We start from the raw sequence: 20,220 nt of genomic DNA, 5'->3' as shown, positions 1-20,220 counted from the left end.
GGGTGAGAGTATGTAACCCACCCATGGTCATCCAGTGGGCTTCCATGACTGACTTGGTTATAGTCTGATACTTGAGCTGCTACACCACATGGGTTACAATATATGTGCTGATTAGCACATACTCAGAATTGAAGTCTGAAAAGTAACTGTTATCAATTCTGCATGCAAGCCAGTAAAAATCTTTGGAAGGCACTCAGCTGTATGTGGACAGCTACAAGCCAGGCAAACAGCTTCAGATACAATCTTTCTGTGTGGAAACAGAATCTCGCTTCATTATACAGTAGAGTCTCACTTATCCAAGCCTCACTTATCCAAGTTTCTGGATTATCCAAGCCATTTTTGTAGTCAATGTTTTCAATATATTGTGATATTTTGGTGCTAAATTCATAAATACAGTAATTACAACATAACATTACTGTGTATTGAACTGCTTTTTCTGTCAAATTTGTTGTAAAACATGATGTTTTGGTGCTTAATTTGTAAAATCATAACCTAATTTGAAGTTTAATAGGCTTTTCCTTAATCCCTCCTTATTATCCAAGATATTCGCTTATCCAAGCTTCTGCTGGCCCGTTTAGCTTGGATAATTGAGACTCTACTGTACTTCCTTTTCTTCAGCAATGATATCATGGATGAAATACAGGATATGCGTCTCTTCTGTTTGAAGAGCCTAAAGCCTTTGCATTTCAGGTGTGAAGATGGTACAGGAAATATGGAAAATGTGTACATTCTGTTCCTGTACTACAGGGTTGACATCCAGACTGGTTCAGAGTCATATCTGAATTATCCAGAACTTCCTGTTACTAGCTGGGCCAAAATAACTTCCCACCACTAGAACCATCTGGCTTATTTCTCCAAACATTTTTCCTTTCTTTCTTGCAATTTTTTTTTCATTGTAAAGAAAATTATTCCCTCCCTTGGACACTAATTACCATCCAGTGTTATTTGTGCCACTCTCTGTTCAGAGGTATTGGCCTGTTTGGACAGTGCATCAGATCCCTATATCTCTGTCTGCTTTCAGAAATGAAATCCTTGGACCACACATCTGGCCAACAGTTTGGCTCTCAGGACTGTGTTAATGGCCAGAATCCGCACTAGACCCACCTTCTCTCTCCTTTCAACAGCTGTATTAATAAACATTTTACTGCAAATAAAGCAAACAAAAGACGTGCTCCCTGGACTGCTGTTTTGCTATCAGGATATTCTCATTCTGTACCAGTCCAGATGGCAGAGTATTAGGGAAACAGTTTCTTTGCCAAGTGCTACCTCCAGGCGAGCTGCACAGACTTGGCAACATCTTATGGGAGAGTCTCAAGGGTTGTCCTGTTGAGTGCCATCTTGTGCCTTGAGTGCCACCACATCTTGCTTGAGGCCTCCCGCACTGCAATCCTGTGCACACTTCACTTAGGAGACATTGAGCTTGAGAGAGCTGGATTCTTGAAAAATTATGCCTGGGGTCAAGCTGTTACTTTCCAAATGAGAATAGTTGAGAGGGGTGGGACTAGGAAAAATGGGAAAGAAACCTGTCAAAAGGAGGTACAACTGGGATATCTTTTCCATGGGGCCTTGATATTTGCAAAGATGTATTATTTCAGCAATGAGGGGAGAAATCACAACTGAGTTGCAGTTCACTTCTCATCTGCCTGTAGAATTTTCAAACAGAGGTAAGGTTTCTGTAGCAGGTGGACCACAAGTGGTCCCCCAACATTGTGCAGATCTGAGCTCCCAAAGTCTTCACTACTTCACCAATACTTTGGGGGTGAAAAGAAATATTGCTAATTTTTAAAGGTCTTCAGGAGGTGTAATGAAATATTAAAGGAAAGATCATCAACTTTACGTAATCCTCAAACTGGAGGGAGGATGTGTGAACTAAAAATAAAATGGAGAAGTGGTTCTGGCCCTTTCTGGTTTGATTTTTTTTTACATAATTGTGGAAACCACTGTGGATCCTGGGGTTTGTGTTTTCTTTTCTCCAAGCTAAACATACCCAGCTCTCTAAGCTGCTCATATGGCATGGTTTCCAGACTTTTGACTGTTTTGGTCTCCCTTCTCTGGAAACATTCCAGTATTCTAATGTCCTGCTTAAAGTATGGTGCTCAAAACTAGACACAGATAACTCCAGTTCTTCCACAGTCAATAGTAAGATGTGCATTTTACCCACTTTTCAAATGCAATTAGGGTGGGGGGACTTGCTTCTAATATCAGCAGGATTTAGTGTGATAGCTGATGGGAGGAATGGAAGCTGGAGAGGAATCTTAACCAGCTATTAGTATTAGTATTACTTCTTTCTCATGGGTTGATATAAGTCAGTGGTTCTCAATCTGGGGTCCCCAGATGTTTTTGACCTTCAACTTCCAGAAATCCTAACATCTGATAAACTGGCTGGGATTTCTAGGAGTTGTAGGCCAAAAACATCTGGGGACCCCAGGCTGAGAACCATTGATATAAGTGGAAATCAACTTAATGGTACACAGCAAGCAACTCCTTTCAGGAATCCAAACACCATGAATGGAATTGCAATGCCATCTAGTGGTTGCGAGGCAGGGCTGAAACTTCTTGCACTTCTTTTGCTGTTGTGTGCCTTCAAGTTGCCCCAACTCAAGACAACCCTATAACAACCCCATCACAGGGTTTTCCTGGCAATATCCATTCAGAAGGGGCTTGCCACTGACCTTTTTCTGAGGCTGAGTGACTTACCCAAGTGACTTACGCATTGGGTTTCCATGGCTGAGCAGGGATTCAAACCTTAGTCTCCCCAAGTCCACATTCAGTACTTAAATCACTACAACACACTGGCCCTCCTCTTCAGTACATACCATTGAGCAATATGTTTATTAGGATAAACCTAGATGTCACAACTGAAAAAGAATGGAAAATCTACACAATAATAGCAATAATTAGTGGTGTTATTTTTTATTCCTTATGAGGTTTGGAGCCCCCGGTGGCGCTAAACCACTAAGCTGCTAAACTTGCTGACCAAAAAGTTGGCAGTTTGGATTCGTGGGGTGGGGGTGAGCTCCCACTGCTGGCCCCAGCTTCTGCCAACCTAGCAGTATGAAAACATGCAAATGTGAGTAGATCAATAGGCACCACTCCGGCGGGAAGGCAACGGCGCTCCATTCAGTCATACTGGCCACATGACCTTGGAGGTGTTTACAGACAATGGCTTAGAAATGGAGATGAGTACCAACCCACAAAGTCGGACACAACTAGACTTAATGTCAGGGGAAAACCTTTAGCTTTACCTATCAGGTTTGGCATGTATTTTCCAACTTACATCCAGGGCTTAAAACATTGCTCTACTAATATGTTCATATTGATTTTTAACAATTATTTTACAATTTGTATTTTACAATTAGGATTTGTATTCTTAGAAAGTTGTTGTGTGGTGCTATAATAGTATAGCTAGCATGGCATGATGGTTTGAGTGTTTGACTGTGACTCTGAAGACCAGGGTCAGAATCCCCACTTAGCCATGGAAACCCACTGGGTGACCTTAAACAAGTCACATTCTCACAGCTTGAGAGCAAAAAAAAAAAAAAAAAAAAAAAAAAAAAAAAAAAAAAAAAAGCACCCCCCCCCCCTGGAAAAAAATCCTGCCAAGAAAACCCCATGATAGGCTTTCCTTAGGATTGCCAGAAGTCAAAAATAACCTGAAGTCATGAAACAACAACAGTGAGCATATCTACACTAACCATTTAATGCAGTTTCCAATTGGTATTGAAGAAAGTGGTTTTTCTGTGCTGATGGTTACATTGGAAATCCTGGAATTAGTTTGAGATCTGGGTGGTGATTAAATACACAAACAACAGATCACTGATGCACATTAGGGGTTTTCTTTTGCATGCTTTTGTGAGTGTTTGTTGTCTGGCTATTCTTGCCACAATAAATGGCAAGTGTAGATGGGGCCATAGTGGTGGAGTACTTCCTCATATGTGAAAGATTTAACTGCAAGTGAAACGTGGTGATTTGTGGATTGGTTCTGGTCCATGAACTACTGGCTGCCAGTCCACAGTGATTTTCCAGGAAAGAAATCATTGTAGCTGATGGACACAAATTGGAGTCTTGCTGCCAAGAAAAAGTTAGTACCTATACCCCAACAAAGTAACTTTTGCAAAACCTGCTAAGAAATCATGCTTTGCAAAGTGGATACCACCAATTAGACCTGACTTTCTGTCCTAACCTGCATGTGGATTGAATAGAACCCCACTTCTGCTGGTTGATAGGCATGAGGATGAGGTGTACCGTAAGGCATACTGAAAGCCCCAGGCTATTTGTTGCTTGAAAGATCAAAACCAGAAATCTGAATTTTGATGCATGCAGTTCATGTGCAAATGAACTATTACTGGAATTATATACTTTCTACACACCTCTTCAGTTAAAGGGGAAGCTGCTGTATTCTGAACCAGAAGCTGCTTCCCATCTGACTTTCAATTCCACATACGGTAATTTTTTATGTATCTTTTTATAGCCACCAGATATAGAAACTTGTTTTTAGTTTCAAAAATGAATGCTGGGATTTTTAGAAAATTGCATTTTGCATTCGGTATTTTTATGCACACTTGAGGAATTACAAGAAGCTGCACTGACTTTTTAAAAAAATATTCTTGCTGTAAACATGATGTTTATATGGCTCAGCTTTATCACTAGCGAAACTCTGGAAATATATTAAATGAAACCAACATGTGTCTAAGCATGAACAAAGTCAATTCGCTTCGTAAGTACAGTCCTTAAGCTTCAAATTTCAGCATTAAAATAATTGCTTCTTCTCTTTTAAAAATGTTATTACTTCTTCCCAATAGTTGGCTGTATTGATCCTATAAATAAGCTCCCCTTACATCAGGTTCTCAACCTGGGGTCCCCAGATGTTTTTGGCCTTCAATTCCCAGAAATCCTAACAGCTGATAAACTGGCTGGGAGTTCTGGGAGTTGTAGGCCAAAACACCTGGTGACCCACAGGTTGAGAACCACTGCCTTACATGATCACAATATTAAAAAAAATTCCACCTTTAACCAGATAGCATAGTACTGTCACAGGTGGCAAATATCTTAACTGAAGGCTCAAATTCACTTTCACAAAAAATCTCAAGAGCCACATCTCTATGTGGGTAGGGTAGTGGCAAATGTAGAAGAGCAGGAACAGAAATACTAGGACATTTTGGTACATAATCACATTAAAAGAGGAAATGGAGACTTGGTCTCATGTGCTATGTGATGGTCAAAAACTTTTATTCTTTAAAAAGTCCAACACGTTTCGATCTTGTCACACACGGGCCTTCTTCAGGGACTAGTCAACTTTCACAATTTTTTGGAGTTGCAATATATATACTCTATAAAAGCTTTTTAAGGAATAAAGGTTTTTGCCCATCATATGGCACATAGAGCCTAGTTTCGTGTTATTCTTTTGAAGCAGTGGTTCCCAACCTGTGGTCTGTGGACCACCAGTGGTCCCCAAGAACTAAAATATGGTCCGCAGCCTCACTGTTACTGCAATGAGAGTGACTGGTCTCATGAAACCCTCTTATGGTGCCGAGGCAACAGGATGTTGGGAGGGGAGAGGCTGACTACCCATGAAAGGTATGACAACAAGCCTCCTGACTGCTGTTTCTCCTCCTCCCTCCCCCTGAGCGGAGCTGTTCCATGTGGCACCTGGAAGGAGGGGCGCCTTAGTGTTTTCGTTTTTAGGATTGCTCCCTCCTGGGGTTATTTGAGGTGCTGAATCAGAAAATTGCATTGGATAGACCACATCAGCTCTAGATGATTAAACATGGTTTTCTGTGGGTGAGCAAATGGCTACTGGGTGGCATACGTTCTGTATGAGAAACTAGAACTGATGTGGTCTATCCAATGCAATTTTCTGAGTCAGCATCCCAAATAAACAGACCAAATCTAAAATTGACTAAAAACTGATTTGTAACCCTTATGGTGTGTACTAATGTTGGAGGGTGGCCCCTGGTCAAAGTGATCCCTGGTCAAAATGGTCCCTGGTTAAAAAAAGGTTGGGAACCACTGTTTTAAAGGGACATAATCAGATCTATCTCTGATCCCATCTGTAAACATGGGATGTTTTATCAGAGGCAGAGGTTGATGAAGGGCAAGCTGCTGCATAATTGTATATGCAGAATTGTTAAACTGTGCTGATTCATACAGGATCTCTACCTAGGACTGGAAAACCACCAAAGGAGGATGGGGAAAAGAATGTGGTCATCTGGGGAATTCAGCATGTTTAGATTCAGCCATATGATTTAAATTTCCCCGTCCCTTTCTAGTCTGACAAAGGTGATTTCTCAGAACCATAGCATCATGCATTTGGAAGAGACCACAAGGGCCATCCAATCCAACATACAATCAAAGCACTCCTGATAGTTGGCCACCCAGCCTCTGTTTAAAAACTTCTAGAGAAGAAAACTCCGGGACCTTCCACACAGTCATATAACCCAGAATATCAAGGCAGATAATCCACAATATCTGCTTTGAACTGAGTTATCTGAGTCCACACTGCCATCTAATCCAGTTTAATGTGGATTTTATACAGCTGTGTGGAAGGGGCTTCCATTGCACTCCAAAGCAGCATATTCCGTGACCAAGCAGCTCTTGCCAATAGGAGGTTCTTCCTAATGTTTAGGTGAAATCTCTTTTTCTGCCATTTGTATCAATTTCTCCATGTTCTCACCTCTAGAGCAGCATTAAATAAGCTTCAATGTGACATTCCTTCAGATGTTTAGACATGGATATCATGTCTCCTCTTAGGCTTCTCTTCTGCAAGCTAAACATATCCAGCTCCCTAATCTGCTTCTCATAAAGTTCTCATACAACTTCATTCCCAGACCTTCCAAATAAACAATCTTTCCAAGTGGAAACATCAAGGCTTGAACCTCAAAATTTCTCATGAAAAGCATGTATTCTCTCACTGGGGGTGCACCTACACTGTATAATTAATGCAATTCAGTACCACTTCAACTGCCATGGGTCAATGTCATACAATCATGGGAACTGTAGTTTTACAAGGCCTTTCGCCTTCTCTGCCAGAGAATGCCAGTGGCTGACCAAACTACAACTCTGACGATTCTCTAGCATTGAGCCATGACACTTAAAAGTGATGTCAAACTGCATTAATTCTATAGTCTAGATGCACCCTGACTCTTGGTGTCTTCCCAAATGTAGTGGATTTTTTAATTTTAAAAACCCCCAGGTCTACCACCCAGGAAGAAATTAAAGGACTTTCTTGTTCATTTTGTGTTTGTTACAGTGGCTCTATTACAGGAATTCCAGTACTTCTCCTCATACATAACTCATTTGAAATAAAAATGATTTGGATATGTGAGCTTGCATTGAGTGGAATAGATGCAGTAGGTAAATGTTGAACTGTGCAGAGGAAATACAGCACTGGCATTAAGCACCCCACTACTGTTTCCCCGATGTAGATTCCCTCCTCCTTTCACTTGTCTGTTTCAAATTAAAACCAACTTGACATCAGATATGATGCTTGTATGTGTGAAAACATACCTGTTGGGTTGTGAATGAGGACCAACTGGAGGGAAAGAGGAAAGGAGTGGTTGTAACTGAGGATAATCACAAAGTTCCCACAACCATAGGGAAACTAATTAGTCTCTGGGGAGGTGGAAAACATTTATACAGAAATAATTTAATGGCATTTTAAAGCAAGGTATAAATCATTCTGCTATGGTAACGGTACAACTTGGGATTCATTTATTTTTGGTATGAGGAGGGCTAGCAACTGGAGATCCTGGAACCCAGCTAGATCCTTGAAGCATCAGGAAGAACTTCCTCACTGTGAGGGCTGTTCGGCAGTGGAACTCTCTCCCCCGGGCCGTGGTGGAGGCTCCTTCTTTGGAGGCTTTTAAGCAGAGGCTGGATGGCCATCTGTCGGGGGTGCTTTGAATGCGATTTCCTGCTTCTTAGCGGGGGGTTGGACTAGATGGCCCTTGAGGTCTCTTCCAACTCTACTATTCTATGATTCTATGATTCTATGTCTGGATTGGCCCTTCAGTGGCCAACCTAGGGTTCATCTACACTGTAGAATTTACTCAGTTTGATATTACTTTATCTGCCATGACTCAATACTATGGAATTTTGGAATTTATAGTTTGGTGAGGCACCAGCACTCTTTGACAAAGAAGGCTAAAGACCAAGCACACAGAAAGGCTGGTGAGGGTTACGATTCTCCTCTTGCACTCAATGTTGCCTTCAAGTCATTTCTGACTTATGGGCAACCCTAAGATAAGCTAATAATGTGGTTTGCCTTCCTCTGAGACTGAGAGTGTGTGACTTTCCTAAAGTCACCCTGTGGGTTTCCATGGCCAAGCAGGGATTTAAACTGTGAACATAGTATAATGTTCAAACAACTACACCACACTGGCTCCTAAACCTAGTACTATTCACTAAATCTCATACTGATAATAATGGCCCATCTATTGAATATAATTAGAAAACAAATCAGAAATTAAAATCTCAATGTCATATTGCCCTTCTACATATCCATAGCGCCACCAAATGTAGAATATCATGTACAGTTCTGGTCAACACATATAAAAAGGATGTTGTAAAGAAGGACAGCATGCAGGAAATAGCACTTAAAATCACCACGAGGCCGGAGCAATTTGTCTGTAAGAGAGGCTGCAAAGTTTGGGGTGTTTAGCTTAGTAAACTGTGGAGTAAAGGAGACATAATAGAAACATGCAAGAGGGCATATTGCTTATTATATTGAAACCCAGGGTCATTCACTGATACAGAATGGTGGCAGATTCAGGGTTGATGAAATCCCATAGATTCTAACTAAAAGCAAATGAAAATTTGTAAACAAGTCAACAAAGGAAGGGGGTGTGTGAAAGATAACCATATGTCTGCGCTCCTTATTAACCTACCACATTTATACCTTTCAAACATTTACTATATAATCCTTTTGGTTCTATTTTACTGATATTTGAGATTTATCCTGGATAAAAACTCTCTGGGAGTCTTAGGATTAATGGCTTGGGTGTTGACCCCATTGCTTGGCTGTATCTGCAGCCCAGGCAGGTTGTTTTGTCTGTCTAACATTTGAGCAGGAGCCATGCTATAAGGTTGGGACTTTTTTCTGTACTTTAAAACCTCCTTAAAGTCATTTTCTTAGATTCGGGTGCCCCCATGTGGTTCTTTTGTGTCTTTATACACTGTAATTTATACATTCTCTATGAAAGGCGTGGGTGGATTGCTTTATACTCTGGATGATATAAGTGGATTCAGGGCCGAATTACCCATCTCAAGACTCATGCTGAAATGGATTGATTAACTGATTTCTCAGTGGACTTAACCAATACAGGAAGACCCCAAGACAAACAAGATAGCTTCTGTAGGTTAAAGGTAAAAGTTTTCCCCTGACATTAAGTCTAGTCGTGTCTGATGCTGGGAGTTGGTGCTCATCTCCATTTCTAAGCCGAAGAGCCGGTATTGTCTGTAGACACCTCCAAGGTCATGTGGCCAGCATGACTGCATGGCGCGGTACCTATCGATCTACTCACATTTGCATGTTTTTAACTGCTAGTTTGGAAGAAGCTGGGGCTAACAGTGGGAGCTCACCCCACTCCCCGGATGCGAACTGCCAACCTTTCGGTCAGCTAGTTCTGCAGCTCAGTGGTTTAATCCACTGTGCCACAAGGGTTTGTTCTGTAGATTTGTTCTTATGTTGAATTTGTAGATAAGTCAGAACAGATACATTTTAAAGTGTAACTCCAGCAAAATATAGATATGTGCATGTCTGTGTTGTGTGTGTGCGTGTCTGTCTGTCTGTCGGCCTGTGTATGTGTGCTTGTGTTTGTGTGTGTAAGCTTTGGATAGCATAGAGAAGGGCTAACACCCCTGGGATGTTGGTCTTACTATCTGTGCCCTGTTCAGAATGTTTCACCCCACTTTCTATCCCTGTGACAATTGAATTTTGAAAAAATGGGCATGTTGTGGAAACAGGAATTGGTGATAACTCTTTCAGGAGTGAATTTCCCTTCTTAAGGGTAGATTTCTCACACTTCCTATACTTGTAACTCAGGGACTGACTGTAGATGGTTCCTTTGCCTGATCAATGAAGACCCTTGTGTGTCAGGGTTTCGGGAATTGAATATATTCTTTTTAGCAGTTCTAGCAATCTCATACTTAGCAGGTTCCCCAAATGTGGACACATCTTGGTCTCCTGTTTAGGAGAAAGTCCTTTCCTAAGGTTGGGACAAGGTCAGAGAAGACCAAACCTTTCTGCTTGGTTTTAATAGTCCTCTCCGCCATCATTTCTGCAGCCTCTTGCAGAAATGATACATTTTGAAATGTAAGGGGTGATTGTGAGAGTCTCCATAGGCAAGACCCCACTGAGAGTCCAAGAATACAGGTCACCTCCTCAATCGGATTTGAACAAGGTTCAGCCCTTCAATATTGTTGGGCCTCAGTTTCTAGAATTCTAACCTATTGGCTATGCTTGACAGGGCTGATGATCAGATAATTGTATCACGGATTAGGATATAGGCATATCATTTCCCATCCTTCTCCCATGTCTAGGAGAGGAGAAAAGTGTTGGGTTTTTGGCAATTCATGTAGCAGCATGGGACCTATTTATAGAGGAGCAACAGCCACACCAGTCCAGTAATGAAATCCCTCTCCCTTAAAGTAGCCTCTTCATATCCATTGTGCTGTGGTGGGTTTTGGCTTCTGTGTTAGTGGACTGGCGAGTCCTGTTTGAGTGTCAGTTCAGATTTTGAAGAAACTATCCAAAGCCTGACACATGTTGAGTATCTTTTATGGGGAATTTCAAAATTGGAAATACTCCAAAATTGTCTATGTAGGTGGCTGAAATAGTGATATCTTTGCTTTCTGATGGTTCAGTGTACACAAATTTTGCTTCATTGTATAAAATTACCTTCAGGCTATATGTATAAAATATATAGGAAACATAAATAGATTTCATGTTTAGACGTGGGCACTATCTCCAAAACATCCCACTATGTACATCTATGCAAATATAGGAATTCCAGTGTCCAAAGTAATCCATAATACTTCTGATTTCAAGCATTTCAGATACAGGATACTTGACCTGTGTCACCAAATTAGCTTCAATACCTTGGATAGCACACCTCCTGTGTGTTGTAGTGGTTTGAGTGTTGGATGAGATTCCAAGGAGCCCCCGGTCGTGCAGTGGGTTAAACGGCTGAGCTGCTGAACTTGCTGACCGAAAGGTCGGTGGTTTGAATCCAGGAAGTGTAGTGAGCTTAAACTGTTAGCTCCAGCTTCTGCCAAATTAGCAGTTTGAAAACATGCAAATGTGAGTAGATCAATAGGTATCGCTCCGGTGGGAAGGTAGCAGCATTCCATGCAGTCATGCCGGCCACATGACCTTGGAGGTGTCTTTGAACAATGCCAGCTCTTTGGCTTAGAAATGGAGATAAGCACCAACCTCCAGAGTCAGACACGACTAGACTTAATGTCAGGAGAAAACCTTTACTTTTACCTACATATTGGATGACCTTGGCTAAGTCACAATTTCTCAGCTTTAAAGGAAGATCATGGAAATCTTGGCAATCTTTAAAGGAAGATCATGGAAATCTGAATAAATCTTGGCAAGAAAGCATGATAGGTTCACATTAAGGTTGCTTGCTATAAGTTGGAAACAACTTGAGGAAACACAAAACGAACTACCTTGGATACCTCATTTAAAGTTTGGACTAAAATTCAAAAGGGGATCACCACCTCACTGATGTGATAACTCCCAGCTGCTGTTGTCCTGGTTTCATGTGTGTCATACTAGAATAAATTGCTTTATCCGTAATACATATTATTGAGAAGTATGACACTGTTGTTGCATGGGGAGGAGCAATTACAAGAATAAACAGAAACTTCAAAGACTGGTGTCAATTTTTTATTGCAAATACAGCTTTAGATCCCTTTACAAACAGGAGTAATGACTCAAGGGCATTTGAAATATTAAACCACTTACACAAATGTTTTGTGCACGAGACACAGTTGGGAGTAGATTTATCTTTTATCTATGTAATTAAATAGCAATCCTACAAAGAAACCAACTGAAGACTTAAAATAGTCTTGACAACAGGGCCTTCAAGCTGCATTTGTGTGCATATGTACCTCGGGGTCTGAGTACAATTCGTTTCTGAATAAATATGCAGAGGATACCAGTGGCAGAACTATGATATTTTGAATCAATTATTACGCAGTTACTTAGGGAAATCATTGGCATTGGTACAACCTTTTACAAGTCACAACTCTCATGCCTCCACTGGAAATCTGTTCCACTGGAGAAGCATTCAAGCCCTTTGAGGAAGGGCTTGAGGAAAGACTCCATGCTTATATTAGCTACCACCGTTGATGTAAGAGCAGTTTTATTCTGAGTTTTCTGTTGTTGTTTACATGCTTATATGTTTTATTCAGTTGTATTTTATATTGTGTTTTATTTCATGTTCTGCTTTTTAGGCACTTTGTGCCTTGTGTAAGCCACCCCAAATCCCTTTGGGAAGATAGTAGTGGGATACAAGAATAAAGTTGTTGTTGGTGGTGGTGGTGATGGTGTTTTTGTTGTTGTTGTTGTTGTTGTTGTTGTTGTTGGGGTAGCAGCTTTCCCAGGGGCAAGGGGCCCCTTAAAAGGAAAACTGTGCTCAGGGAAACTTAGGACTGAAGGGTTTACGTCTAAGCCTTAGGATGGGTGCTCAGGGCAGTGTAAAAGCCTCAGTGTTGACAAAAACCACTTCTATGAATGCTATTGTTTCAGATTGGTACAATCTACTGGCCTTTGAATGCTGAGACCATTATGAAGATCCATGTTATTTATAGTACTGGGTTTGGCCAACACTGAGGCTTATATGCATAAATGAGAGAGCCAAAAACAGGCTATGATTATATGTGTTCCTGAGAAAGCATAAACCTGATGAAGTAATGGAAGCTTGTGCTACAAACGTCTTTCTCTCAGTTAATCTCAAAGGTGCTACATGATTCTTTTGTATCTTTAAATGCCAGCATTGTTATGTGAGAGCAACTGATTGTGTGAGAGGCACCATTGTCTCACTCTTAAAGGGATTCAGAAACTGAAACACAAAAGGAATCTGATAATAACAGTGAAGAAGCCATGAATGAGAACAAAGTCAAAGTAGAGAAGTCAGTGAGCAGTTTGAGGGTCCTAAATCCAAAATGTACAACAGGGTCCAGTGGTCAAGAAGTGAACCGAAGTTGCTTTCGTTGTCCAGTAAAGGAGATGCTTGTATGCTTTTAATGACACTCAGCTCAACCCATACCCACATTTAGAGAGCATGATTGATAGTTGTGGGCAGGGCACACACATTTTTGCTGCTTAACTCATCATCTCTCACAAGGATTTAGATGTCTCTTCCCCAGCTCCTTTTCTTGCTGAATTGGAGAAGAACTTGGCTGTTCATCAGGTCAAGTTTCTCAAGGTGGCCATAAGTCTTCTTCATCTTTTAAGGCAGTGGTTTTCAACCATGTGTGACCAGATGTTTTGGCCTTCAACTCCCAGAAATCCTAACAGCTGGTGAACTGGCTGGGATTTCTGGGAGTTATAGGCCAAAACACCTGGGGACACACAGGTTGAGAACCACTGGTCTAGTCTAGGAAAACAAACTGTGTGTGTATGTTTTTCAACTATGGTCTTGCACCATGGTCATTTGTGTCATCAGCCACCATAGTTCCATCAGTAGGGGAATATTAAATACATACACACAACTGCATCACATACATGTGTTCTCTGACTAAATCTGTTGGACCACATTCTCTCAGCCCAGGTTTATAGGCTTCCCACTCTATTCCAAATAGCATCATCTTTGGGATTATGTCTTTGAGAGCAAACTGCTTTGTGGTGTCTGATTTAGTTGCTGCCAAAGAAGTAAGGCAAGAGCCTGGGAGCAAGGCAGGGTTTGTCAGAGGCAGGTCTGCAATGAAGAACAGTAAGATGATTGAAGAGAGACCTTTATCAGGGAGCTTAAATAGAAACCACACTTTATGATATGACTCCCACAGCTTCTTGTGGGTTTTTGGCCTGTGGTTTCTGAAGGGATTGTTCACAAAGTCAGTATGATGTTAAAGAACTTACTCCCAGGTAAATAGGTATGAAATTGCAGTCTCAAAAAAGCAGTTATCTAAAGGGCTATATAAGATTTAAAAGGTTGGATATTGTGAATAAGATTTAAAAGGCTGGATGTCTCTTTTAAAGTCTGGAGTAAAACCTGCAGTGGAGTCCACTGGCATAGATGCATCTACACTGTAAAATTAATGGAGTTTGGCACCACTTTGATGGCCTTGTCTCAATGCTGTGGAATCCTGGGATTTGTAGTTTGGTGAAGCACCAGCATACTTTGACAGAAAAGGCTAAATGCCTTGGGAAACTACAACTCTCATTATTCCATAGCATTGAGCTGTGGCAGTCAAAGAGCTGCGGTGGAGCAATGGGTTAAACCCTTGTGCTGGCTGAACTGCTGACCTGAAGGTTGAGTTGCCAATTCGAATCTGTGAAACGGGGTGAGCTCCCATCTGTCAGCTATAGCTTGCAGGGACATGAGAGAAGCCTTCCAGCTAACACATCCCGGCATCACCTGGGCAACATCTTTGTAGACGGCCAGTTCTCTCACGCCAGAGCGACTTGCAGTATGTTCTCAAGTCGCTTCTGACACGATAAAAAAAGCCATAGCAGTCAAAGTGGAGTCAAACTGTATTACTTTTGCAATGTTGATGCACTTATGGAGACCTAACTGTTCTGGGATGGGGGAGAAGGATTCTCTGCTGGGGCATTTGGGCCTTGCTTGCTCCCAGGTAAATAGATATGAAATTGCAGTCTTAAAGGATTCTGTGTATTACTGTAAAAAAAAAAGAGAGAGAGAGAGATGCTTTTGAAGACTACAGGGGAGTAGGAAGTCTTAGTTAAAGACAATCACTACCATCTTCTTCCATTAGATGTCCTTCTCCTCCAGCACTTGCTGCAAATGCTGCTAGTAGCTACTAGCTGGGAGGGTTGTGGACTGTGTGCACAGATTAAGAAACTATGGAGATTCAAGAATGTTCATGTTCATGTACTGTGTATGATAAACTAAAAATTTCTTATTGAGAAATATCTTAGTAGTAGCCTACCAAAAAAAAAGATGGAGAAGGATAGAGATCAGCATTTTGCTAGTATTTTTATATATAGTAGAATTGGAACTTTTAGGAAAGGGAAATATGTTGGTAGGTTTACTCACTTCCTCAGGTTTATTCAGTTCACATAATGTGAGCCTAGCTATGACATGTCTTGCTCTTTCCTTCCTCACACCACTGTGCTTCCTGCAAAGGATGTCATTGAGCACTAAGATAGATAATGACTTCAGACATGAGATTGTATCATCTGGATTAACTTTTGCCATATGGCTCTGCATTTACACACACTGAGGACCAGTTTGCAGAATCCCTCCCCTCCTGTATGCACACTTTACATGCAGAGTCGCATAAGAATGAATCTCAAATCCATACAAGTGCATACATGCACATACACACATACCTTAAAGGATCATATATTTGTTCTGATATTTATCCACCTAACTGATCTACATACCTCATATTTTGGACCAGACAATGCAAATTATGATTTGGATGTGTGTGGGTGTGTAAGTTTGATGTTCAGGCATGACCTTCTGCACACAATGATAAGGTGTTCACACGTTTCCATGCATATGGACCTCACTGCTTGGACCCTGTGTTCTGCAGGTAAGATAGGATTTTGACCTTTCCCTAAATTGCTTTAGAACAGAAGTGGGGAAAGCGTAGCACCTTTTTGGCCCATTTTTCAGCCCAAAACTGCTCAGGAAAAGTTCAAAAGCTCTTGGTACCAAAATTGCAGTTTATTTAAAAAAAATGCCTCTAAAACTCCAATCATTACAAAATAACTCTCAACCACTCTTCCATACTGAGCAATATGACATTGGTGCCATTTACATTAGAAGTACTCTGATATGGGCACGCTGCTTTAGAAGAACTTATACAACATATACACATATGCGTTCAGATAGTGCCACTCTTGGTGGATAAGCACGTGTATCTCTGTGTCTTTAAATGTGACCTTTTTTCACAGTTAGCACACAGAGAGCAGATGCATATGGAACAGTGAGCAAGTGTTGGCAAACTTGGGAGTTTAAAAAAAGTGAGGTGGGAAAAGATGGCGATGCTCAGCTTCTTGGGCGACTGAAAGTACAGATGGTTAGATTTCAGTTCAGTAAGAGTGCTGTGCAATGAGGTTTTCGTACACAGTACAATTGATGCCTATTGGCCTTGTTCTAATTGACCAGTGTATTATAGCAGCCATGGGTCTGTATCTGCATAGGAAACTATTAGAAATATTAGTGCATGTTCTTTGTAGCAGAAACAAATTCTTTTCCAGGAATATGGACAAAAGGCTGTCTGGGTTGTTGTGAGTTTTCTGGGCTGTATGGCCATGTTCCAGAAGCATTCTCCCCTGACATTTCACCCACATCTATGGCAGGCATCCTCAGAGGTTGAAGGGTCTGTTGGAAGCTAAGTAAGTGAGGTTTATATATTTGTGGAATGACTGCATAGGTAAGCTGATGAAGAAACACAACATACAAACAATCTACAGACCCACAAAGGAAATCCAACAATGCGATGTTCAGCAAAGGACAAGAGAGATCCTCTCACCTCTGCAGGACTGTACCGTGTACTATCCACCTGTGGACAAGTCTGCATAGGGACCACCAAACGCAGCATTGCCCAAACACGAATCAAGGAACATGAAAGGCATTGCAGACTAACTCAACCAGAGAAGTCAGCTATAGCAGAGCATTTGATGAACCTACCTGGGCATATTATTTGAGAACACAGAAATACTGGACCACTCTGGCCGCTACCATGTCAGACTACACAGAGAAGCCACTGAAATCTACAAGCATGTGGACAATTTCAATAGAAAGGAGGAAACCATGAAAATGAACAAAATCTGGCTACCAGTATTAAAAAACCTCTAAAATCAGAACAGTAAATAAAGAGCAAGACTCAAAAAGCAGGGGAATTCCAGACAAGAATCAATCAGAGCCAGCTAACACCTCCCAACAAAGGATTCCCCCAGGCAGCTACCAGCCAGGCCTTGAAACTGCGGGCCATTAAAATGTTAATCAAGTGGCCAATTGCAAATTTCTGATGCTGTGTTTTGCACTCTCACCACATTTATGCAATAATAGCATGATTGATCAAGTTTTTTTCAGCTGCTATTATCATCACCCCATTTGCCCTGCTTTGTGATTGATTAAAATAGTCATAATATTGTAATTAGAGTACAATGTCATTACAGCACACCCATCACGGCCAGATCACACATTGTCAGAGATGACAAAGGAGAAGAAAACAAAGGTGCTTATCACACAAGTCTGCTGTTCAGGCTGTCTTGTTTTAAAACCCCTTAACTGCATACCTTACCTGAAATAATATCGTATCCAATTCTGGACACCATAATTCAAGAAGGATATTGACAAGCAGGAACATGTCTAGAGAAGGGTGACCAAAATGGTCAAAGGCCTGGAAGCCAAACTCTGTGAGAACTAGCTTAAGGGGTTGGGTATGTTTAGCTTGGAGAAAAGAAAGCTGAGAGGGGACATGATAGCCATATTTAAATATTTCAAAGCATATCATACTTTTTTCTACTGCTGCAATGATGAAATGGAGTAACACATTAAACTATAGGAAAAGAGATTCCACTTGAGCACTTCCTGATGGTAAGAGTTGTTGACAGTGGAATATGCTGCCCCAGAGTGTGGTAGAGACTTCTTCTCTGGAGGTTTTTAAACAGACTGGGTGACCATCTGTTGGGAGCATTTTGGCTGGGTATTTCTGCATGGCAGGGGGTTGACCCTGATTCTATTAAAAGCATTTAGGGGAAAAAATCCAAAGATGGTTTCAAGAGCATTGAAAGCACGGCTATTCTCTTGTCCTCTGCGCCAAGCACTGAAAGTAGTCTGAGGTTCCCTGTCAGAGATTTCCTTCAAAACTCTCAGTGGAGGGATAAGCAAAAAAATATAATGAGACATTCATACGCAAACTAGCTACTGAATTGTCATGTGAAAGGAGTCATTAATGATTTTTTTCCAGGTTGAAAAAGATCGCATTCTGAAAAACTCTACAACACAAGGAGAACTGCAACCTTGAGTGGTAGTTCTCAAAAGCAGGAATAAATCTATGATGTTATAACAGCATGGTATAATAAGGACTAGTGAACTGCCATGTCTTAGCAGAAATTTGAACTGTGGCCACCTGAAGTTTCTTGTTCAACATTCAGACCACTATAACATGTTGTCTCTCTTACTCATTGCAAGCTATGTACAAGCTTCCACAGTGGAGAGTGGGAAATGGGACCAGCTTTGTAAGCCAAACCATGGATAGGCTGAACTATTTTGGGACTAGGGGATGAGGTCGGAGTGGATCAGGACTTTGCCCCCACTGTAGTCCATGTATAATCCTTACTCTCATATCTGGTAGTTGCAAAAGTAGAAACTGTAAACTATTAACATCCATGTCTCCCTTTAACATGACATCAGTCATATTGAGTCTTCCTCGTATCCCTTCTTTGCTTTTTGTTCTCAATCAACCCACCAGGCAACATACCCAACTTCACATCTTCTACAGTCTTCAGTTCGAAAACATGCAAATATGAGTAGATCAATAGGCACTGCTCCGGAAGGTAACGGCGCTCTATGCAGTCATGCCGGTCACATGTTTTTGGAGGTGTCTGTGGACAACGCTGGCTCTTCAGCTGAGAAATGGAGATGAGCACCAACCCACAGAGTTGATACGACTGGATTTAATGTCAGGGGAAAATCTTTACCTTTACGTACAAAGTCTTCAGTCTTCTCTTTAACTCCTCATGAAACAAATCTCCATTCTATTTCATGTGTTCTTCAAAAACCACTCACAAGCTTGGCCAAAATGTAAAGGTTGCATGTTTCATCACAAGCTTCACAAAAGCAGTGATCTCAACTCTTAAATGTTGCCCCCCTCCCTCCCAAATTTGGGAGTAAAATTCCCCTTGTCCTGCACACACAAATCCATTTCAGACACCAATGCTTTCATTTCCAGATATCTCTTCTATCTCTTCATTTTCACCCAGCTGCATCTTCTCCTTATCACTCGCTGAACGATCATGAGAGAATGATTTTGCACATACTTTCCGGCTGCACAGAGAGAGCTGCTGGGAGAGCAGTCTATCCATTATCCCCATCCGCCAGCACCTTTGCCTACTTTGGAAGGAGCTTCCTTGTGCCATCTTCAGCCAAGGAGGAGGCAGCCCTCCATTGGTCAGCAGGACCTGTGGAGTCAGGCCATTGCCATGCCAACCAGGACTGCCTCTGGTTTCCAGGGAGCCTTGCTGTGAAGTGTTGGGTGTGGTGGAGGACGATGCCAGGCGAGACAAGGATTTAGGCAGGCAAAGCTTGGAAGAGAGGACTTCTCAGGAGCAGGGGACTGCCAACTGCTTCCCTCCAAGGAACTCAGTGACTGGCTCGGAGAGCTACTTGGCACTACCCTTTCTGTGGTTTCTGTTTTTCCTTCCACTCCAAGCTGCTTCTCCCAGGAACTTTACTGCGTGGAGCTGTGCATCCCTTGCATTTCAGATGATCAGTTCTAAGCTGAGGCACCAGCAGCTTTTTTCCTCACTAGCCCTGCATAACATTCATTCCCATTTTCTCTGGAGCTCTAGGAAGGACTGGGACTTTCTGAACAACCACTGAGGTAGGAAGCAAAGCTCTGGACATGCCTGTTTGATGGCATTTGCTACTCTCCCTCTCTCAGTGACTCTAGGAAGACCTCTGCTCACACTTTGCTTCTGTCACCAACGATTCTAGCTGGATATCATCACAAGTCTCCACTTCCTCCTCTTTCTCTCTAGCATGCTGTCTGTTTGAGGCCAATTCTGGTTTCAATGGGATTGGCTTTGACTTGGATGCCTGGGCACTGCCAGAGCCAGGAGCAGAAGACAACAGCCACTACCTCTCAGCCAGCACTTTTAGTTTTCACCCTGCCTTGAGGGTCTAGCTTGGGGAAAGGGAGACATTTCTTTGCTAGGACGGCACCCCAGCCGGCTTCCACCTTGCCACAGGGTCACTGGCACTATGACTCACTGTCAGCATCAATGCAAGAAACAGCTTGGGCGGGTGATCCGTTTCTTCTACCAGTTTGTCACTGGGACCCTATCTCAAG

The 20,220-nt window shown here is 41.8% G+C and overlaps 1 protein-coding gene across 4 annotated transcripts in view; it reads left to right on the top strand.

The window, feature by feature from the left end:
* kcnip2 (potassium voltage-gated channel interacting protein 2) overlaps positions 1–20,220 on the top strand; it is a 159,801-nt gene that overhangs the window by 73,736 nt on the left and 65,845 nt on the right. Inside the window, exon 1 of one of the 4 annotated variants that reach the window (XM_008116062.3) lies at positions 1–20,220. This exon is cut by the window's left edge and continues 14,674 nt beyond it. The exons of the other annotated variants lie outside the window; for them this stretch is intronic. Coding sequence (XP_008114269.1) covers positions 20,133–20,220 — 88 coding nt within the window. The 5' untranslated portion in view covers positions 1–20,132. 4 annotated transcript variants of the gene reach the window in all.

Source organism: Anolis carolinensis, chromosome 3 (genome assembly GCF_035594765.1).
Source record: "Anolis carolinensis isolate JA03-04 chromosome 3, rAnoCar3.1.pri, whole genome shotgun sequence".
Classification (NCBI taxonomy): Eukaryota; Metazoa; Chordata; class Lepidosauria; order Squamata; family Dactyloidae; genus Anolis; species Anolis carolinensis.
This window is presented reverse-complemented; position numbering and strand designations above follow the sequence as displayed.